Source organism: Bombyx mandarina, chromosome 17 (genome assembly GCF_030267445.1).
Source record: "Bombyx mandarina strain Sakado chromosome 17, ASM3026744v2".
Lineage (NCBI taxonomy): Eukaryota > Metazoa > Arthropoda > Insecta > Lepidoptera > Bombycidae > Bombyx > Bombyx mandarina.
Window position 1 is genome coordinate 13,369,298 of NC_143223.1, and position 21,728 is coordinate 13,391,025.

The 21,728-nt window shown below is 38.9% G+C and overlaps 1 protein-coding gene across 2 annotated transcripts in view; it reads left to right on the top strand.

The window, feature by feature from the left end:
* The window catches only part of Hel89B (histone acetyltransferase 1), a 68,835-nt gene extending 51,437 nt beyond the window's left edge, over positions 1–17,398 (top strand). Inside the window, exons 19-34 of one of the 2 annotated variants that reach the window (XM_089734116.1) lie at positions 242–384; positions 1,519–1,737; positions 2,279–2,394; positions 3,536–3,666; positions 4,328–4,475; positions 5,223–5,452; positions 6,232–6,364; positions 6,928–7,163; positions 7,588–7,777; positions 8,586–8,881; positions 9,373–9,546; positions 10,051–10,227; positions 10,757–10,905; positions 11,798–12,056; positions 12,792–12,967; positions 13,577–17,398. In XM_089734116.1, coding sequence (XP_089590242.1) covers positions 242–384; positions 1,519–1,737; positions 2,279–2,394; positions 3,536–3,666; positions 4,328–4,475; positions 5,223–5,452; positions 6,232–6,364; positions 6,928–7,163; positions 7,588–7,777; positions 8,586–8,881; positions 9,373–9,546; positions 10,051–10,227; positions 10,757–10,905; positions 11,798–12,056; positions 12,792–12,967; positions 13,577–13,823 — 3,024 coding nt within the window. In that variant the 3' untranslated portion in view covers positions 13,824–17,398. Of the gene's footprint in view, positions 1–241; positions 385–1,518; positions 1,738–2,278; positions 2,395–3,535; positions 3,667–4,327; positions 4,476–5,222; positions 5,453–6,231; positions 6,365–6,927; positions 7,164–7,587; positions 7,778–8,585; positions 8,882–9,372; positions 9,547–10,050; positions 10,228–10,756; positions 10,906–11,797; positions 12,057–12,791; positions 12,968–13,576 lie in introns of those variants that run through there. The other variant, XM_089734117.1, reaches the window with a different exon arrangement.
* The last annotated feature ends 4,330 nt before the right edge of the window (positions 17,399–21,728 follow it).

Below are 21,728 nucleotides of genomic sequence, written 5' to 3' on the forward strand. Positions count from 1 at the left end.
AACGCCGTCTATTATCAAATAGCGGAAACTCATATCGAAGCGGAAGAAGTGAATTGCGAATTAAGTGTTCCTTAAGTGTTTTAAGTGTTGAATAGCTTTTAATTTGTACTTTGGTGAAAGTTTTATTTAACCACGCGCGCGTAACAACAGCTCAAAGCATAGTGCGGTCGGTACTAGTACAGGGTACAGCTATATTTGTCTTGTGTAAGTAGTTAATGAGTAGGGTGCGTGCGTGCGGCAGGTGGTGCAGCTGACGGGCGCCGCGCAGGGCATGCTGAGCCGCATGAAGCCCAAGCGAGCCGCGCCCGCACTGGACGAGCGCCGCCGCGCGCTGCGGGCCGCCGCCGCGCACACGCACGCCATGCACGCCGCGCTCGCCATAGCGTACGTACCCGACCATCGCAGATCAACACATTACACTTGAAAATTAATACGAACAGTATTCATTGACAAAGTTAAACGTTATTACACTATAAACCAAGACAATAAAGTTAAAAATACATCAAATTGAAGGAGACCAACACCCGAACGTTGATCGGAAATTAATTAACCTTACCAACTACTAGCGACCTGCTCCGGCTTCGCTCGGGTCTTTAACAAAAAATTTAAAATAAAAAATTATAATACACACACATTAACCCTTATATTTGCGTCGGGTTTCTAAAAATAGAAAATTATAAAGGTAGTTTGAATAATTATTATTATTTTAATGAACTTTTATTTTCATTTAAATAATATTTGTTTTTATCCATTATATTCTTTTATTATTTATTTTTCTAATTTTTCTAACATTATTGGAGTTTTAGTAAGGATCCCTAATTTTTTTAAAAAAAACTAGCCTATGTCACTCGGGGAAAGGTAGCTTCCAAACAGTGAAAGAATTTTTGAAATTAGTTCCGTAGTTTCGGAGTCTATTCAATACAAACAAATCTTTCCTCTTTATAATATTAGTATAGACGAGCTTAAGTATTACATTATTGTAATTAAAATGAGAAGATTGAAATTGTAATATTGTAAAATATCACACACCAACAATGTAACGTCAATTCTTACATTCGAACCTTTGATCCTGATTTTTAGCTAATTTGGATTTGATGAGTTCTGATAAACAATAAAAAAACAAAATGTGTGCAATTTACACGTGGTAGAAGTGAAACCTTCCAAAATTAAAATACAATTATCCTCAACGTCTTAAGTTTAAGTAACATTTTGTCATTAGTAAATAATTGTAAGGTAGCGCCCTCTGTGAATTGATATTTTAATTTCACGTATAATCCTAAATTAAAATTCACTACAAGAGCTGTCATACACACGTTAGTATTAAAAAATCTCACAGATGGCGCTGTACTAAATAGTATGTATATTTCTGTCTCATTCTTTGCTGGCTTCATCCTACACATTTTTGTATTTGTGTCTCTTACCTGTCGTTTTTTCTGTTGCATCCGGTTTGAAATCACAATGATTCTAAAGAAGTTTTCACTTCAAAAATTATAATATACTCATAAAAACGTTTCGCAGGGTTCAAGCTGCCATAGCGGGGGCCTGCGCGAATCTCCATTGCCTGCCAGAGAAACTGAACCCAGTGGTGAGGCCCCTGATGGAGAGCATTAAGAAGGAATGGTGTGAGGAACTTCAGGCGAATTCGGCGAAGACACTGGCGACGCTTTTGGCGCAGCTCGCAGACCGAGACCCCTGCCCTAATAATAAAGTGCTGGTTAATTTAAAGGCCTTTCTCAGGTAATTTTATCAAGACATTTTTTTTTCTACCTATGCTGATAGCCTTGAGAGGTTATTTCAGCGTAACCTTAACTAGTAGGTGAGCTCACGGAGCTCAAACCTGACGACGTTGCTAACACTGGCAGAATCTACCACCGGATCGGAAACGCGACCCACTGAGAAGATCCGGCGAGAAACTCGGTGGGCTGTGTCTGTAGGTTAATTTACTCGTCGAGCTCTTCGTCGCAAGCGACGGGTTCGACGAGAACGATGACCGGCAAGCTATTGTTGTTTCCTTCAAACATTACAAGTTCTAGTTCGCACCGTCGCATTGCAGTCTACCAGTTAGCATCGCCATTGTGTACATTTCCTTGTGCATTGTAGTTTGAACGATGGGATACCTATAATACAATACAAGTGAGACTAGGACCTCGCGCTCTGGCAGCCATTGAAGCTCAGTTGAACCTCGAGCACTTCTGCTCCGGTAGTCTTTGTATTACGATAAGTAGCCAGTTCAGTGCCCGGTGGCCAGGCAGAGACGCAATTGTACTGTGTGGTGCAGGTGCGACCCGGAGGTGACGCCGCGTGTGTCCTTGGAGCGCGTAGAGGAGGGCGGCGAGGACGGCAGCGGGGACTCCGCCGGGGAGGGACGCCACACGCGCCCTCTAGGGCCGCACTGTGAGTACATAACTATTTAGATAATGCTCCAAATTGGAACAATCACATAAAAGTTTCTACGTTATTATTACCCCCACGCGGATCTCTTGCAATAACCTCAACATTAAAAACATCGGCAGGACCACAACTCTAAAACTGACCTTAGCGAAAAACTCAGTTAATGATTTTTTTTTATTGCTTAGATGGGTGGACTAGCTCACAGCCCACCTGGTGTTAAGTGGTTACTGGAGCCCATAGACATCTACAAAGTAAATGCGCCACCCACCTTGAGATATCAGTCCTAAGGTCTCAGTATAGTTACAACGGCTGCCCCACCTCACTCGGCTGCTTCATGGCAAAAATAGGCAGGGTGGTGGTACCTACCCGCGCGGACTCTCAAGAGATTCTACTACCTTTAATTACGCAAAGTAGAATTTTGCGGATTTGATTTTTATTACACATGTTATTCCTTCACCGTGGAAGTCAATCGTGAACATTTGTCGAGTATGTATTTCATTAGAAAAATGGGTACCCGCCTGAGATTCGAACACCGGTGCATCGCTCAACACGAATGCACCGGACATGTTTATCCTTTAGGCCACGACGACTGCCAATATACTCTACACCTGCCCTAAATGACAATTACATAATTGTCTGGGTTACGCTGTGGTGAACCGGAGAAGAGGTCTACGTCGGACTTTTTGGCGGGAATGCGAGGAGTGAAGTTGTGTGATTTGTTTTATTTTGTCTATTTAGTGTTTCTTCGGGTTTAAATGTGTAATAACGGTGGTTTATTAAATGTTTAATATCTGTGAAAGTGCACAAATGTGGGAAAATAAAACAAAGCCGCTGGACGTAACTTCTCGGGATTCTCCAAAAAGTCCACTGAAAAAATCTTAGTAAATGACCACCATTTTACTGAGATTATATTTCATCCCATATCATCTCAATTCATTTCGTTTAATTTCATCCCAGTTGATTAGTGTCTCAAATTAATCATCTTCATTTCATTTCACTCCATAATATAATTTTTCATTAAAATATGAATAATATAAATTAAAATAAGACGACTTAAAGATCTCAGTTACCAGGTCATAAAATCTTTTAAAAAAAAAAGAGGTCTACGTCCAGCGATGGTTAATGTTGGCACGTGATGTTCCAGTGGACAAGTACAACGGCATCCTGACGCTGCGGGAGCTCCAGCGCAGCGCCGACCGCGCCGCCCCCCGCCGCGGCCGCCCCCCCGCCGCCGCGCACCTCGACCTGGACTCGCTGCTCGACAACGAGGACGAGGTAGCTGCTTCTAGCAATGATACTCTGAACAGCTAGAAACATGTCTTAACGATCACTTTAATTTGTTAAACAATGAGCAAAACAACCTACCAATATTTATTATCTCATCATCATCATTATCCTGCCCTTCTCCCAGTCACCTGGGGTCGGCGCAACACGTTTTCTCCTTCCATACTCTTCTATCATATACCATTTCTTCGCTCACTCCCCCCTTACCCATATCGTCTTTCACGCAATACATCCCAAGTGGGGGGTAAAATTTAGCGTTATGCCAAAGTAACTATTTCATGCGGACGGAGTCGCGGGCAAAAGCTAGTTTTATCTATATAAATAAAAATGAATTGCTGTTCGTTAGTCTCGCTAAAACTCGAGAACAGCTGGACCGATTTGGCTAAGTTTGGTCTTATAATTATTTGTGGAAGTCCAGAGAAGGTTTAAAAGGTAGATAAATATGAAAATGCTCGGAATTAAATAAAAATAACAATTTTGTTTTTCTTTTGATGTGTCCCCCGTTGGACGGTTTCCTTTTGTTTGTTTTAAGTTTATTTTATTCAAAAGTTTAGGTCTTTTATTTATCGATTGAAGCACTACGAAGTCTGCCGGGTCAGCTAGTATGAAATAAAAATGAAGATATATTTTGACATTTATTATTTTATTGTAGGCTAGAAAATTACTTAGAATACAAAGACGAGGCGCGACATTGGCGCTCGTCAGTCTGACGGAACACTTTGGAGACGCACTCCCGCAGAAACTACCCAAGCTGTGGGAGTTTATCACACAACCTTTCGAAAGGGTCCTGACTGACGCCGGTGAGATATTTACATTTTGTTTTGAAGGTTCATAGTTCCTTCATATGTTGAGCGTACTATTATACATTCGATTACTTGTTACATGTATAGCGAACAGCAATAGATTTTATCACAGGAGTCTTTCGGAGAAGCCATATTATTAACACCATCGTCAGACATCGTAGGGGCAAATAGGGTAATCGAGTTAAGAGAAATATTGAGTACACTAATCACGTTTGTTGTCTTAGAACAATTTAGAAATCCTCTCTTGACGTTAGCAAACGATAACGAATGATAGTTCTTAAGACGGAGGCACCGCTCTCCAAGAAAGCTGGTTGGTAAGTGTGATGGCGTCTACGCGCCTCCATCGACTTGGCTCTGTCGTAGCACGAAGTTAGCCGAGTTCCGACGATACCGCAATCGTGTTGACATTCGTGCTGCGTTTCGTTTAGCTACCAAACTAATGACCATCTTCGACAAGTATATTCTTTTTTTTTATTGCTTAGGTGGATGGACGAGCTCACAGCCCACTTGGTTTTAAGTGGTTACTTTAGTCCATAGAAATCTACAAGGTGAATGCGCCACCTACCTTGAGATATAAGTTCTAAGGTCTCAGTATAGTTATGACGGCTGCCCCACTCTTCATACCGAAACGCATTAGTGCTTCACGGCAGAAATAGGCAGGGTGGTGGTACCTACCCGTGCGGACTCACAAGAGGTCCTACCACCAGTAATAATTATACTCATAAGCAATGGTTACTTGACCAGAATTGGAGAGCATGGACGTGGAGGGTGCCGAGGAGCTGATCTCCCGGCTGCAGGTGTTCGAGGCGGTGTGCGGGCGCGCGGGGGGCGGCGTGCGGGCGGCGCGCGCGGCCGCCGTGTGCTGCGGGTACACGCGCGCGCCCTACACCGCGCTGCGGCACATGGCGGCGCGCGCACTCGCCGCGCTGGCCCGCACCGCGCACCCGCACGTCATGCACGCCATCATCGATCAGGTATATTGTAAATGCGTTGTGTAATATTTATATAATAACTAGCTGACCCGGCAAACTTCGTAGTGCATCAATAGATAAATAAAAAACCTAAACTTTAGTATAAAATAAACTTACAACAAACAAAAGGAATTCGTCCGACGGGGGACACATCAAAGGAAAGACAAAATTGTTATTTTTATTTAATTCCAAGCATTTTCATATTTATTTACCTTTTAAACCTTCTCTGGACTTCCACAAATCATGCAAGACCAAAATTAGCCAAATCGGTCCAGCCGTTCTCGAGTTTTAGCGAGACTAACGAACAGCAATTCATTTTTACATATACAGATATGCTTTATATAATTAATAAACTCACAATGCTCTATAATTAATCTCTGATTTGCACGAAATAAACGCGTTCAAGTCGTAATATTTGCCAACCCACAGCTGCCGAGCTGAGTCATTTGCTTATAAGATTAAAAATAGAATCTAATACGAAAGTACAGTTTTAGTGTCAGTCCTTATAATGCCAGTTGTAAATTATTTAAGATTAATTATTATAAAAAAAAATTACTGCTTAGATAGGTGGTGGTATCTACCCTCGCGGACTCATAAGAAGTCCTACTACCAGTAATAAATTAGAATTGAAGTATATTAGAATTGCTCTAAAATAAGTTTGAACGACCTTTAAATGACACCATCAAAATACTCCAAAAGAAAAACGTAAAGAGATCTGTAAATAAAGCGATTTCACAACAAGTGTATCAGGTGGCTCCATGTACAAGTCCGCGTGTGTGCAGCTGGTGCCGGCGCTGGGCGAGGCGGGCGGCGAGCGCGTGCGGTGCGGCGCGGCGGAGGCGCTGGCGCGGCTGGTGGACGCCCTGCAGCTGCAGCTCGTGCCCTACATCGTGCTGCTCGTCATCCCGCTGCTCGGTAACTACCCTCCACTCATATATCTATACATCTATCATACATCAAGAGCTTAGCTTATTAGTGCTTTATCAAGTATACACATTTTAATAAAGCACTAATAAATTACGCTCTAGAACAGGGCCTCCCAAACCTATTTTGTCTACTGCCCACTTTGAGAATAAATTATTATTTAGCGCCCCCATTTTTTCACCTACTTAAAAACCACTATAGTGAGAGCTCAGTCGGTGTCTAAGAGTCCTCCTAGATGAAATTAAAACCCGCCTCCCAAGCCTCTACACAACGCCCCCTTTTATTTTCTGAATCTCTTACCGCCCCTCTTTTATTTCCTGGGTCTCTTACCGCCCCCCTTTAGAACTGCAGTGCCCACAAGGGGGTATTATCGCCCACTTTGAGAAAAGCTGCTCTAGAAGATTTTTATCAGCGTTTTTATAAATGGATCTTGCAAATTTCAAATTCAAACTACTTCTTTATCTCTTCTTTGCCCTACTCTACACACAGATTTAAACTAAATAGACAGAGCAGGTGATAATAAAGTTACTAAAAATAGTTGTTTGATCGGACAGGTCGTATGAGCGACCACAGCGAGGCCGTCCGCATGATGTCGACCCGTTGCTTCGCGACCCTGATCCAGCTGATGCCGCTAGAGGGCGCCGTGCCCGAGCCGCCCGACCTGGCCCCCGCGCTGCGCGACCGCATACGTCACGACAAGAACTTCCTGGAACAACTCTTCAACCCCAAATCGATCAAAGACTATAAAATCCCCGTGCCGCTCTCCGCCGAGTTACGCTCCTATCAACAGGTCAGTTAAATTCCCTAGACCAGTGCGAGAGAGAACAAACTCTAGCGGCCGCACCGCGCAATGTTTCGTTACAATACAGTATTTACCGCGAATTTATCTTTTTTTTTATTGCTTAGATGGGTAGACGAGCTCCATAGTCCCGCTGGTGTTAAGTGGTTAGTGGAGGCCATAGACATCTACAACGTATAGGCGCAACCCACCTTGAGATATAAGTTCTAAAGTATACTTACAACTTGACATCTCGCGTTCCCGCCAAAAAGCCTGGTAGATTCGACGAAGCACGGCTCTTGCTAGGGTTCGTGTTAGCAACGTCGTCAGGTTTGAACCCCGCGAGCTCACCTACTAGTTAAGGTTGCGATAAAATAGCCTCTCAAGGCTGTCAGCTTAGGTAGGAAAAATAATAATAATGTGTCGCTGGCGGCAGGCGGGCGTGAACTGGCTGCGGTTCCTGTACGAGTACAAGCTGCACGGCGTGCTGTGCGACGACATGGGGCTGGGCAAGACGCTGCAGTCCATAGCCGTGGTGGCGGGCTCGCACTGGGAGGGCGCCGCCGCGCGGGCGCACGCGCTGCCCTCGCTCCCCTCGCTCGTCGTCTGCCCCCCCACACTCACAGGTCTTTTTTAATGTTTCATTACCTTTTAATTTGTTAACGACGATGATCCACCTTACATTGAGCGGTAGGAGACACCCCATAGATACCAGAAATTGAACCTGGCTACTCTGAGAAATAAATACACCCTCATCAATACAATTTAAAATAGATATAAATTTGATTTTCGATAATGACTAAAATCGCATCAGCCTAAAGACAGCTTACCATTTAAACTACAAGCGGTGCTAACCTATTTGGGCTCACAATAATGTTGTGACACCTGTTGATGTTAAAGCTAACAGTAACATTTAAGATTTTTTTATTTATTGCTTAAGTGGTTACCAGAGCCCATAGACATCTACAACGTAAATGCCGCCACCCACCTTGAGATATAAGTTCTAAGGTCTCAGTATAGTTACAACGACTGCCCCACCCTTCAAAACGAAACACACTAGTGCTTCACGGCAGAAATGGGAGGGGTGGTGGTACCTACCCGTGCGGACTCATAAGATGCCGTACCACCAGTAATTACACAAAAATTATAATTTTGTGTTTGATTTTTACTACACGATTTTATTCCTGCACCGTGGAAGTCAATCGAGAACATTTTTTAAATACGTATTTCATTAGATAAGTTGGTACTTGCCAGCGGGATTCGAACAGCGGTGCATCGCTGTCTAACCTAAAATATCGTAGATACGAATGTACCGGTCGCCTTATCTTTTAGGCCACGACGACTTCAAGTCACCAAGTCAACTTCAAGAGTCCATTAAATCGATGCCTACATTTTATTACCTTAAAACATTTCACGTGTATCTGTGTATTCCAGGTCACTGGGTGTTCGAAGTAAACAAGTTCATACCTTCGAAGATCCTCAGGCCGCTGCAGTACGTGGGGCCGCCGGCTGAACGTGAGAAGCTTCGGCATCAAGTGAAGTACCACAACTTCATCGTCGCCTCATACGATATCGTCCGAAAGGATATAGACTTCTTCAGCAGCATCCGATGGAACTACTGCGTGCTGGACGAAGGACACGTCATCAAAAATGACAAGACGAAGGCTTTCAAAGCCATTAAAATGCTGATAGCCAACCATAGGTTGATACTATCTGGAACACCTATTCAGGTTAATTGGCTTTATATTTTATCTAATATTATGCTTTTTTTATTGCTTAGATGAGTGGACGAGCTCACAGCCCACCTGATGTTAAGTGGTTTCTGGAGCCCATAGACATCTACTACGTAAATGTGCTACCCACCTTGAGATATAAGTTCTAGGATCTCAAGTATAGTTACAACGGCTGCCCCGTCCTTCAAACCGAAACACATAACTGCTTCACGGCAAAAATATATGTAGGCAAGGTTGTGGTACCTACCAGTACCAGTAACTACTAAATTATAATTTTCCGGATTTGATATTTACTACACGATGTTATTGCTTCACCGGAAAGTCAAACGTGAACATTTGTTAAGTACGCATTTCTTTAGACTTGCCTGCGGGATTCGAACACCGCTGAATCGTTACATACGAATGCACTGGACGTCTTATCCTTTAGGCCACGACGACTTCAACGAGTACTGTGTAACGTAATGTAACGAGTGTTGCGTGTTGAACAGAACAACGTGCTGGAGCTGTGGTCGCTGTTCGACTTCCTGATGCCGGGCCTGCTGGGCACCTCGCGCGAGTTCACGGCGCGCTACTCGCGGCCCATCCTCGCCGCCCGCGACCCCCGCGCCTCCCCGCTGCAGCTGCAGGCCGGCGCGCTCGCCTGCGAGGCGCTGCACAGGCAGGTAACTGCACCTTTTTTTTCCTACCTAAGCTGATGATCACCTTGAGAGGCTACTTCAGCGTAACCTTAACTAGTAGGTGAGCTCGCGGGACTCAAACCTGACGACGTTGCTAACACGAACCCTAGCTACTCCTCTACCACCTCTACCACCGGATCGGAAACGCGACTCACTGAGAAGATCCGGCGAGAAACATAGTGGGCAGCTGCACCGACCCTGTACTACTTGTACCACTGCCCATCCCAGACCATCAATAAAGACTATAGAAGGATTACCTAGGCGCTTTTTTCGCGAACATCGAGTTTTCTAAGTGATGCCGAATCGAACGCCTTTTCGCAACAATGCCGAATTGAACGTATTTTCATGACAATGCCGAATCGAGCGCATTTTCGCGACAATGCCAAATCGAAAGCCTTTTCGTGACAATGACGAATCGAACGCCTTTTCGTGACAGTTTATGAATATCATGGAACCCATTAAAATAAATGAAAAATATATTTCCCATAGGTGCTACCGTTCCTGTTGAGGCGTGTTAAAGAAGACGTACTGAAGGAGCTTCCACCGAAGATAACGCAGGACTATTACTGCGAGCTCAGCCCCCTTCAGCGATGCCTGTACGAGGACTTCTCGAGAGACCACGTGCCGCAGGACATCACTAGCACTAGTCACACACACGTATTCCAGGTAATCTGCTGCTGCTATTATACAGCTTTTAAATAAATTTACTTTTGATAATATCCTCCTTAAGTCAGAAAAACTTCAGAGGAATAGGGACAAAATTGTTTAATTTTTTTTTTAAATCATCAATCACCTCTAAAACAAGAGTATATTTATAATCTATGGTACTATATATATATACTATACTTACTTGTGTTGTGACTGAAACGCTACTATATGATACTATACTTACTGGTGGTAGGACCTCTTGTGAGTCCGCGCGGGTAGGTACCACCGCCCTACCTATTTCTGCCGTGAAGCAGTAATGCGTTTCGGTTTGAAGGGTGGGGCAGCCGTTGTAACTATACTTGAGACTTTAGAGCTTATATCTCAAGGTGGGTGGCGCATTTACGTTGTAGATGTCTATGGGCTCCAGTAACCACTTAACACCAGGTGGGCTGTGAGCTCGTCCACCCATATAAGCTATAAAAAAAAAAGCAAAAGTGCTACAAAATTTAATTAGTCCTATCGGTAAGTGTACTATTTGTCGTTTCAGGCTCTACATTACCTCCAAAACGTCTGCAACCACCCGAAGCTGGTGTTGACTCCGGACCATCCCGAGGCACAGACCATCGCCAAACAGTTGAGAGCGCAAAATTCTAATCTCGACGACATTGAACATTCCGCTAAACTGCCTGCCTTAAAGTTAGTCAACTTATTTATTATTAACATAAGACGTTTCATTAATTAATAGCCACACATTTGTTCATTAATGAGACATTATTTATATCTTTGTATTTCAATTATGTGAAGTTATGACAATAATCCGTCTCTAAATCGATATTAATAGTATTATATTTAGATTATCTGTGTAATAAATAAAATGCCGTAAAGTTTGATTTTCACCTCGAGTGCAGTTTCTTAAACTTTTCCAATCATATTCATGTGTTTAGTAGCTATAGTACGTTTCCAGAGATCTTTTTTGCCACGTACCATCCGGCTATGGAATGAGCTCCCCTCCACGGTGTTTCCCGAGCGCTATGACATGTCCTTCTTCAAACGAGGATTGTGGAGAGTATTAAGCGGTAGGCAGCGGCTTGGCTCTGCCCCTGGCATTGCTGAAGTCCATGGGCGACGGTAACTACTCACCATCAGGTGGGCCGTATGCCCGTCTGCCTACAAAGGCAATAAAAAAAAAAAGTAACTCATAGTACATATTCTAGTTAAGATAACTCGATTGCTGTTTTAATTTAATAATAATATGATATTATTTTGCGGTAGGCACCGGCTTGGCTCTGCCCCTGGCATTGCTGAAGTCCATGAGCGATGGTAACCACTCACCATCAGGTGGGCGTATGCTCGTCTGCCTACAAGGGCAATAAAAAAAAACTTTTATGGTTTAAATGGGGTTTTTCTTTTACTTTTAACTGCGTTTATCCCTGTAGCAGACGGACACGTTAGCGGATGATAAAATGGAAACAAAGAATCGTTTCTCTTGGATATATAAAAATATCAGGAACGAGGCCGCTTTATTGCATGTTCCGAACCAACTAAACTTGATACGTATCTATATGAAACATTACATCTCGTTTCGCAGACAACTGCTCCTCGACTGCGGGATCGGCGCGACGGGGGCGGAGGCCGAGTCCTCGCCGGTCGTGTCGCAACACCGAGCGCTTGTATTCTGTCAGCTCAAGAAAATGTTGGATATCGTCGAGAGAGATCTGCTGCTACAGCATCTGCCCTCCGTGACGTACCTGCGGCTCGACGGCTCCGTCCCGCCCCAGCACAGGCACGCCATCGTCACGCGCTTCAACACCGACGTCTCCATTGACTTGTTACTCCTCACGACCGCGGTAAGGGATCACGCAACGCGATAACTATTCAGTGGTCGCGCTCATACGTGCAGCCCTATGCAGATAACCTTGAGAGGCTATATCAGCGTAAACCTTAACTATTAGGTGAGCTCACGGAGCTCAAACCTGACGACGTTGCTAACACGAACCCTAGCCTCCTCCTCTACCACCTCTACCACCGGATCGGAAACACGACCCACTGAGAAGATCCGGCGAGAAACTCAGTGGGCTGTGTCTGAGGGTTAATTTACTCGTCGAGCCCTTCGTCGTAGGCGACGGGTTCGACGAGAACGATGACCGGTGCTTGAGGTACCTAAAAGCACCGTTAGTGGATCGAGAAGATTCGAAATGTCGTGTAGCGTCCACGCCGTGATGGGTGACACATATATTTGTATAGAGTGAAGCGACTATATAAATATCTACTTATTTATATGTATATTACATATTTATTAACAACTTCCCGATGAAGGTTAACATAGTTTTATAAAAACCAAATCTACTTTTTAGTTAAAGCTTATACAGGTGAGCATACTAACAGACTTTTCGGCGTAAACTATTATCAGAACTCGTAAACATCACACTATGAATGCCAGCACCTATTTTCAATCTTCAAAATAGATTTAAAAAAAGAAATTTTATAGTGGTATGTCTTAATGTGAGTCCCACTAAACTATGTTAGGGAATCTCAACTAAATTTGCAAACAATGAAATTTAAACGCATCTTTTATGTTTCAGGTGGGAGGCCTGGGGCTGAACTTAACCGGCGCGGACACTGTGATTTTCGTGGAACACGACTGGAACCCCATGAAGGACCTGCAGGCCATGGACCGAGCTCATCGGATCGGACAAAAGAAAGTTGTTAATGTCTACAGACTCATCACCAGGAATACACTCGAAGAGAAGATAATGGGGTGCATATTATATTTTTTATCAATACGCTTTTATTAGCCTCAGACGTATGTATGTATGTGCGGAAACTTTGAACATAATTTTGACCCCCTTCAAAACGTCGGATTAACTAGAAATTTGGTATACTTATTAAGGACCGATAACAATTCAATATTTAAAAAAAATAATTGAAAAAATTTTAATTCAACTAGAAAATGAAAAATAAATAATAGTTTAACAAAACTAACAAAATACGCTTTTATAGAAAATCCAACTAAAAAATAGAAAATAAATTTTAATTAATTTGAATTAAAAACAGTGTACGAAAAAATGATTTTATCGTTCGTTCGTTTTCTATTTTTTAGTTGGATTTTCTATAAAAACGTATTTTGTTAGTTTAAACTATTTTATATTTTAAAAGTCACTAATGGACTAGCTCCGCATTGTACCATTTACCGTGAAACATTCGTACACCATATGAAGAAAACATGTTCTACACATTCTACCAGTTGCAACGATAATCATTAAAAAAAAAAGTCTTGAAAACTATTGAGTTTCGTTTAAAAATAATTCGATAGCTATTGATTAGCATTTGATTCCTTAATAAATCTACTTTGATATTTGTTTTTCAGGCTACAAAAATTTAAATTGATGACAGCGAACACGGTTATAAGCAGCGAGAACGCGGCCATAGAGACGATGGGCACGGACCAGCTGCTTGACCTGTTCACCCTCAAGCCCGGCCGCTCGCACGACCAGCCCGCCGCCTCCAGGTCCGTGCTCGAGGCGCTGCCCGACCTCTGGGACGACAAACAGTACGAAGAGGAATATGACATGACTAACTTCATCAAGGGATTGAACAAAATGAACGCGCACTAACATTCATCATCATCATCTTCGGCCTTACAGCCCAGGGAGGGCCTTAGCCTGGTCCAGTAAGTCTCTCCAGACTGCTCTGTTCAGGGATTTCTTCTTCCAGTTCCTGACGCCGATAGCTTTGAGGTCACGCTCCACGCCATCCAACCATCGAAGTTTGGGTCTGCCATGACTTCTGCGGCCCTCTGGCTTGCCATCAAGCAGTTGTCTTGGCATTCTGGTATTCTCCTTCATGGTAACATTACCATCGAATTAATTTAAACTTTCAATTCACATAGTGTTTTTGCTGACAGATATTATACAACAAATCTCTCTCTCTCTCGATTTTTTGAAACTAGTACGCTTGCTTAGCCAAATACTTAAAGAGAGTTACTAGTTTGTGCAAAGGAGAACGTAATGTATGTACTATGAACTAATGATAGGACGTAATTCAGTATCAGTAATAACTCTTAGATCCTTGTACCCATATACTTGATAGCCTGATAATCTATATTATTAATAATTTAATATGTACATCTAAGCTGAATTAAAACCTTGTATTTCATAATTACTAGATCAGTTCCAAAATGCCCATGATTTAACACTGGTTTAACAATATTAAGTTGATTGTAAAGACAAAACAGTTAGTATCGTTTTCTCCTATGTTACTCAAGCTTTGGTGTTGTCGATGAGAAAAAAATTGAATCAGTTTTTTTTTAAATATCTATATCGTGACAAAAGAGAAAGTGTGAACATACTATTAATCTAAAGCTTTGTTCCGATATGCGCTGCGAGCGCTGTAGGCTGTGACGCCAATTTAATATATTGTGAAGCCGTTTCTTTATAGCTAGCTATACTGGTTACTGTTTAAAACGGAAAGTAGTACAGTTTTCTGCCATCGAAATTTTTTGGCGTTGTTTTCACGTCGACAGAAATAAATATTTAAATTTATTTATATTTAAAATTTAATTCTAGTTATTGCCAGCTGAATTAATCGCATTATGAAACCAAGTATACTTTTTAGTAAAAAAAATATTGGTTTTCAAGCAATGTTAATAACTTAATAACCTAATTATTGAAATGGAGTTATGCACGGTAAAGTAAAAGTAATCCCGTGATCAAAGCACTATATAGAAAACACCAGCAGTGTTCATAGTAGAAAAATGGCGACGATTTATGTCATATATTTCGCTAGGATACACCGCCAATGTATACAGTCGGTCCATAACGGAACGAATTTCTCCGCCAGTGAGTGCACTGAACAGTGCTCCCAGTGTATATTGGAACATATCTTAAATCAGGTGTAGTTGATTCAATTTTTGATCGTTAGAGAAACGCTAGTTTTATTAAAATCACCTAACCGACACATCGTTGCAAATGAAACTAATAAAAACGGGACAAAAACAAGTCTCATAACTATGTGAATTTATAATAGTCTGTTAGATTAGAAATCTGCGTCATAGCGTCTATAACATTATTTCGACGCCTTCACTTTATAGCACACATCTGTTATTAGTGAAGTAGAAAGTGATAGTAAATTAAAATCATTAAAATCGCTTTTACGCTTTAATCTCGCGTATTCGAATACTTGCTTATATTTAATTCAGTCTACGATACAGAAAACCGACAAAAATACTATGAGTTAAATTACATAACCTCAAATAAAATTAAACAAAAAAATATTGAAATTTTAAAATAATAGTGATACTACTGGACACTTGACGTCCTCCCTTGAAAAATCTTGGAAGTTGATCGTAGCGCCACCTATCAAATGATTAGGAACGATTATCTACAAAAAAAACAAGGAAAATAGAGTTCATAATATAATCATCTGGGTGAGGTTCTGAACATCTTTAAAAAAACCTATAACTGAAATACAGCACTACATACTGTTGTAGTTTCACACACGAAACAATTGCTCATAAAAATAGATTCAGTCGTTACAAACTTCAGTTACAAACACGCGTGCTGAAGAATTATATATCATTAGGAGTGTGTTTTATACGTCAAAGTTACTATTACCACACTAACACTAAGAATTTTCATCACAATAGGATCTATGATTTAGGAACGCATAGAAGACATGCATATTATTAACATTTACAACAAACAAATGACATTATTATTTCAATAGGTAGAATATAAATATAAAATGATATAAGTAGGTATTTACATTACAAACTTTCAAAATGTCACATACACAAGTCAATTAATAAACCAATAAACCTGTTGTTGTTTGTGTATATTCTATTTTATATATTATATTAGTGTTAATATGTGCTGTAGCTTTGAATTGCACAAGGCCCTATTTATAAGACATTGGTAATTTTATTGCTAGACCTCGGGTATATAATAAATGTATACAATTTTTACTAAGTTTGACTATTCGTTTGCTCTCGGTGGCAAAGCTGAGCTCCCCTCGCAGACTACTAGGTCAAGAAGGATTGCGAGTGAACATGTGGCGTCGATTTTAGTTATTCTCGAGTTAAATTTCAGTATCGTAATATGGTCGCGAGTGCTCACGTGCCTCATGTCTTGGCCATTGAGATTCTTAATGACACGAATGACGGTTGCGTTTGTTATAAATGACCTCGATGCTGGATCACCATCGTAAATTAAAGATTTTTTTTTTTAAAGGACGTTCTTTCAAAGTAGAAAATAAATTTGGTATTTAAGCTAGACTAAAAATACTTGATACCACGGTTAACTAAATGCTACTGGTTTCACTAAAAACCGTTCTGAGATGTCAGTTTATATTTTGTGCACTTTTATGCATACTTTGAAAGTTTGTCACAAACACAAGAGGCTGATTGTTTTTTTGTAGTGTAATATTTCCTGTAGAAAATAATTGAAAATTAACATACGATACAAAGTAAATTTTGTAAACTTTAAAATGCTGATATATGTTATCGGATTGATTTATAATGTTCTATTAGTTTTAATATGATATTCCTGATTGTTGACTAAATATTTTATAATTTTGAGTTATCTAATTCAGACTTTTTTTAAGATTCTCTTAGTTATCAATTCATAAGTTACATCATACATCAATAAATTTGGCACAATATATTTCGAATTTTTTTTTTATGGTTTTACACTTTTGGATACTCAAAAATTTGTTCGTCGTAGAAAACCGTGTTCACAATTTTCTAATTATCCAAATTCTAAATTATAAGATGATTCACATTTTCAATTTTTGGTGCATAATTCAAACATTAAATTCAAACGTAGAGGCATCTGACATATTTCCTTTCAAACTTGAATATTTTTACAAAGTCGGTTCACAGTTTGTAATAAAGGTGTTGATGTAGTTAAAAATACTATAGAGTCAAAATCGTAATTTATAAGGGTTTTATTAATTTATAAAACATTACAATATTATTGCTTCGCTATGTATAAGTTCCTTATAAATAAGAAATACCTCACAATTTGTCTACAATTTGTTTCTAAACTTTTAGTTGATTTAAATAGCGTTATAAGTATGAAGTCATTTGTTTTAGTCATTTTTGTGTAGTTTTTAGATTAGCGTGTTTGATTTCGTGTTTTTGTACCTGCATATGTGGAAATAAATTTAATATGAATAAATCTTTAATTTTAAATAGAGTTTTACTGTCCATTCCTTTAAAATTTATCTTGATATTAATAAAAAGTAAGTTCGCCTTGGTATTTTTGTCGCAAATTGTGTTTTTCGATATCGTCTAAATAATAATAGTACATAATTAAACTGTATTTTAATTAAAACTCACTTTAGGAGTATTCAAATAAAAGGGGAATGACACTGGTGAAATAATTAATTGTCCGAAATGTAAGTGGAAAGATCGAATCATCTGAATAAATCCGATGTCGTTTGCAAGGTGATGTTATATCCAAATATGGTTGTATTACATGAAAAACGATTTGAGACGCAATGAGTCTGATCAATTGGGGATAGTGTTACATAATGGTTACAGAGACTTTTCAGTGGAATTTTTGGAAGAACCGAGGAGCTACCTCCAGAAGCTTTGTTTCATTTTCTCGTATTGGTGCGATTTCGCAGATACTAAATAGTTAATAAACCAGCGTTATTAACTTGGAGAAACACTAAATCTAACTAAGTTTGACAAAATAAAACGACTTACAGAACTTCGCTTTTCGCGTTCCCGCCAAAAATTTAAGGCCAGAGTAACATATCCATGAACTAAAACTGTCAATCTATTGCCCTCTAAAAACACAAAAAATGTGTTAGAATTTTTTGTTTAGTAGTTCAGGGCGCAAGAGGGCGTCTTTGATTTAGTGTTTTTTTTTTTTAAATAAGCTTATTAGTATTAGTATATTATAGTATGCTGTACCGATATATAAATACATGCAATATAATATAATTGACAAAAATCTAAAATATTTTTTATTTCACAATATTAGTAGGTATGTTGATAATTATATTATTATGCGTGTGACGGAATGACACATCAAAGCGTTCATTAGTTGACCAATGTGCCGCTAGGTTACGCTATTGTGCATCAACACCATGGCGAAGGCGACGTCAAGAACGTGAATAAGTTTCTGTTTTCTATACGAAAGTGTTGTTTTTTGTCAGTTTATAAGTTGAAAGACTGTACAATAAAGCTGTTCTCGGTGTCGTTTTGTTATTAAGTGCTTGAACTATTATTTCAAAATTAAAAGTTTTGTGTGTGAAGTTGTAACGAACTCTCGGAATACTTCGGAATTCAGGTGTCAACGAGGTAAGAAATTGATGCTTATTTCAAGAATACGCCTTCTAAAATTAACACTCACGATGCTGGTGTACATTTTAGTTATCTTAAACCCCGTAATTAGCCCGAAATAATAAAAACGTTACATTAACAACAATGAGCAGGTAATAGTTATAAATAATTTGCGTTAAGGTTAGGTTTGTGTCGTCTACCGCTGTGTTGAACGTTTATACAACCAGTTATGTTACGGGCTAGATATTCAATATATATTTTAAAAAAAACTTCACCTTTTTTGTACTTTCAAAAAGTTTGTGAACTATTTAAAACTTTTGAGTCACCTACTCACCTAGTGACCTAATATTGTTTTGAGTAGGTACGGATCGGTAAAATTAAAAATTAAATCATGAATTACGAAGTTCTTTCAATTACTTTTACAGAGATAACTGTTGAGTGATATTGAGAGAATCTAAAAATCGAAAGTTTATTTGTTTACACTAATTTGTAAGTAGGTAATTAATGCTACAATTGATAATATGCCTGATAGATAGTAATAAAATTCAAAATATATATATAAATCACCACTGGTTTTTCATTCTCAAAATAATTATATAATGAAGCAAAAAATTATATATATGACTTACTGTAAAGCTATGGAATAAATTTTCAATTGCTTAAAGATACCTGAATTGTCACAAAAACATTTTTAGTTAATTAGTATGTGGTCTAGTAGTAGTAGCCAGTAATTTAAACTAGAAAATTCTTATGAACATGTGTTAAAACTATTTCTACAGCCAGTACTTTTTTGTATGGCTTGAAAAACAATAGGCATTCACCATTATTTTATTCATTTTTAACATTCCCCGAAGAAAAGTCTGATATGTGTACAAACCTAAGTGAAGTATAATTATTGACATATTGCTCCCAGTGACTTCATAACCGATGATAGATGGAATAATTATGTATAAAAATATGATGATGAGATGACATAATGTAATGATATAAACGTATACAAGTTTATGAAAAAAAAACAAATAAAAACCTTTTTTAGAATAATGCAAACTTGCTTAAAAATGTTTTTTTTAGTAGGAACTCCAGCTGGGGCCTAAGCCGGTGGATTGCCTCATCGTTAATATTTCATAGTAAAAAGATGTTAAGAAAATTGTATATGCAGTGTCTCAGCATTAAAAAGCTGGAATCATAATAATTTATTCAAAATGAAATTGGGTAATTAAAATATCTTAGACAATCAGAATATATTATATCATCACTTAATTGAAATGAAAATAAAATCTAATTTGAGGAAATAATTAACACGAAACTTATTACCTTTGCAATCTTGTAAACTTTGTATAGAATTTCATAACATGCCGTCACCAACATTAAAATTACAAATAAGAAAACGCAAATATATTATTAGTACAGTACATAATACACAATACAATGTCAAAAAAGTAAAAAAAAAAAAAAAAACACAGATGTGTCATCAATCCCTCTCTTCTTTTTGTAAAAAAAAACGAGGTTTGCAACAATCAATTCCCTTTGTGAGCGACATCAATGAGAGCGGTTACTGTGTACCTATCCTTTGATCTCGCCGCCCTCTGAAGATGCGACAGTGCGCTAATACCGGCGTCGCGGCGCTAAACGACGTAACCGCCTTTTTGAAGTTTCATGGACTAAAAATGTATCGATTCTACGCTGTTTTTGTACACGGACACAGGAAGCTCTCTTCTTAATAAAAATACAAAAGTTTAATTAATATTTTGACTAATATGTCTATATTTATAATTTTGTATCGAAATTAGATTATTTTAGATATTATGATTTCTAAATCATAATCTATATATTAATACGTGAAGGAAAAACTTTGTATCCCTTTTTCCGAAAATTGCGCGGACGGAGGAGTATGAAATTTTCCACACTTCTAGAGAATATAGAGAAGAAGTGCACAATGCTAATATTTTTTTTAAAATAATGCATAAAAGATACATTAAATCAATAAAGAAAACATTACACACGCTACATACCATGTATTTGACGCACACACGCATGCATACTATTTATTGTCAAACCTTTGTTCTTGACGTCTGTTGTCAAATTGAGATTAAATATTGTTTGTCTTTATTATTTTTTATAGTGTAGTCTTGGCGAAATTTGTGATTATAGAAGTATAAAATACAATCATAATAGTGTACAAACTTACAATTCCAATTAATTATAGTCGAATTTCGACTACTGCGCGACCTCTAGTCTTAATTAAACTGTCTACAAGATTGTATTGAAAAAAAATCATGAATATAAAATGTGCATAGGCCATGTATGATTTTCATTTATTAAGTCGTTTAAAGCAGACTAGTGAAATAAATTAATAGTGTAAAAATCTCAAAAAATGCAAAAATTGACCAGCATTTTCGAGGAGTATATAAGTACAAATTAATTAACAATTATATATCATTCACCGATCAACAAAAAATACTATGTTTCAGTAAAACGTTTAAATACACGGCTAGCAGCTACAAGCGTCAAATATTATAATGAATTCGTTAAATAATCAAGTTACGTAGTTTTTCCTCGGATCCTTTGCGTCGACAAATGCTAAAGGGGGATTCATTGCTTTGTCGCAGAAGTGGGGCTCGGTGTCCGTCGCGAGAGGCGCCGGACACAAAGCAAGTGTCCGCGTTTGAAGCTTTATTAGATATTTTCTAGAAACACAAAGAAATGTTCCGTTTAATCTTCACTAAACGCTCACAACAGCGTTATTATCTAGGGTTTCAAAGACATATATAAATCTTATTTATAGGCAACCTATAATGTTGGAGCTACAGGTCGGTAGGCAGCGGCTTGGCTCTGCCCCCGGCATTGCTGAAGTCCATGGGCGACGGTAACCACTCACCATCGGGTGGGCCGTGTGCTCGTCTACCTACAAGTAGATAAAAAAATAAATAAAAAAAAATAAAAAAAAAGGTCAAGTGCTATTTGGTTTAAGCGACATTTTTGCAACTTTATAGGAGAACCATTTGAAGCTTAAAATTTGGAAAAAAATAATGAAAAAACCTTCTTCAGCTATTTGAATGGAATAAACTTAATTGAAGTTCAATTAAAAGCAACAAACTATTGATGCGAATACCAAATGAAACACCACTTTAATTACAAAGATAAATGTCGCTTAACCCAAATAGCCTTTCACCCTCGATAAAATACTAAAGAAAATCCCAGGAAGTCTACGATAGATAATATTACTCTG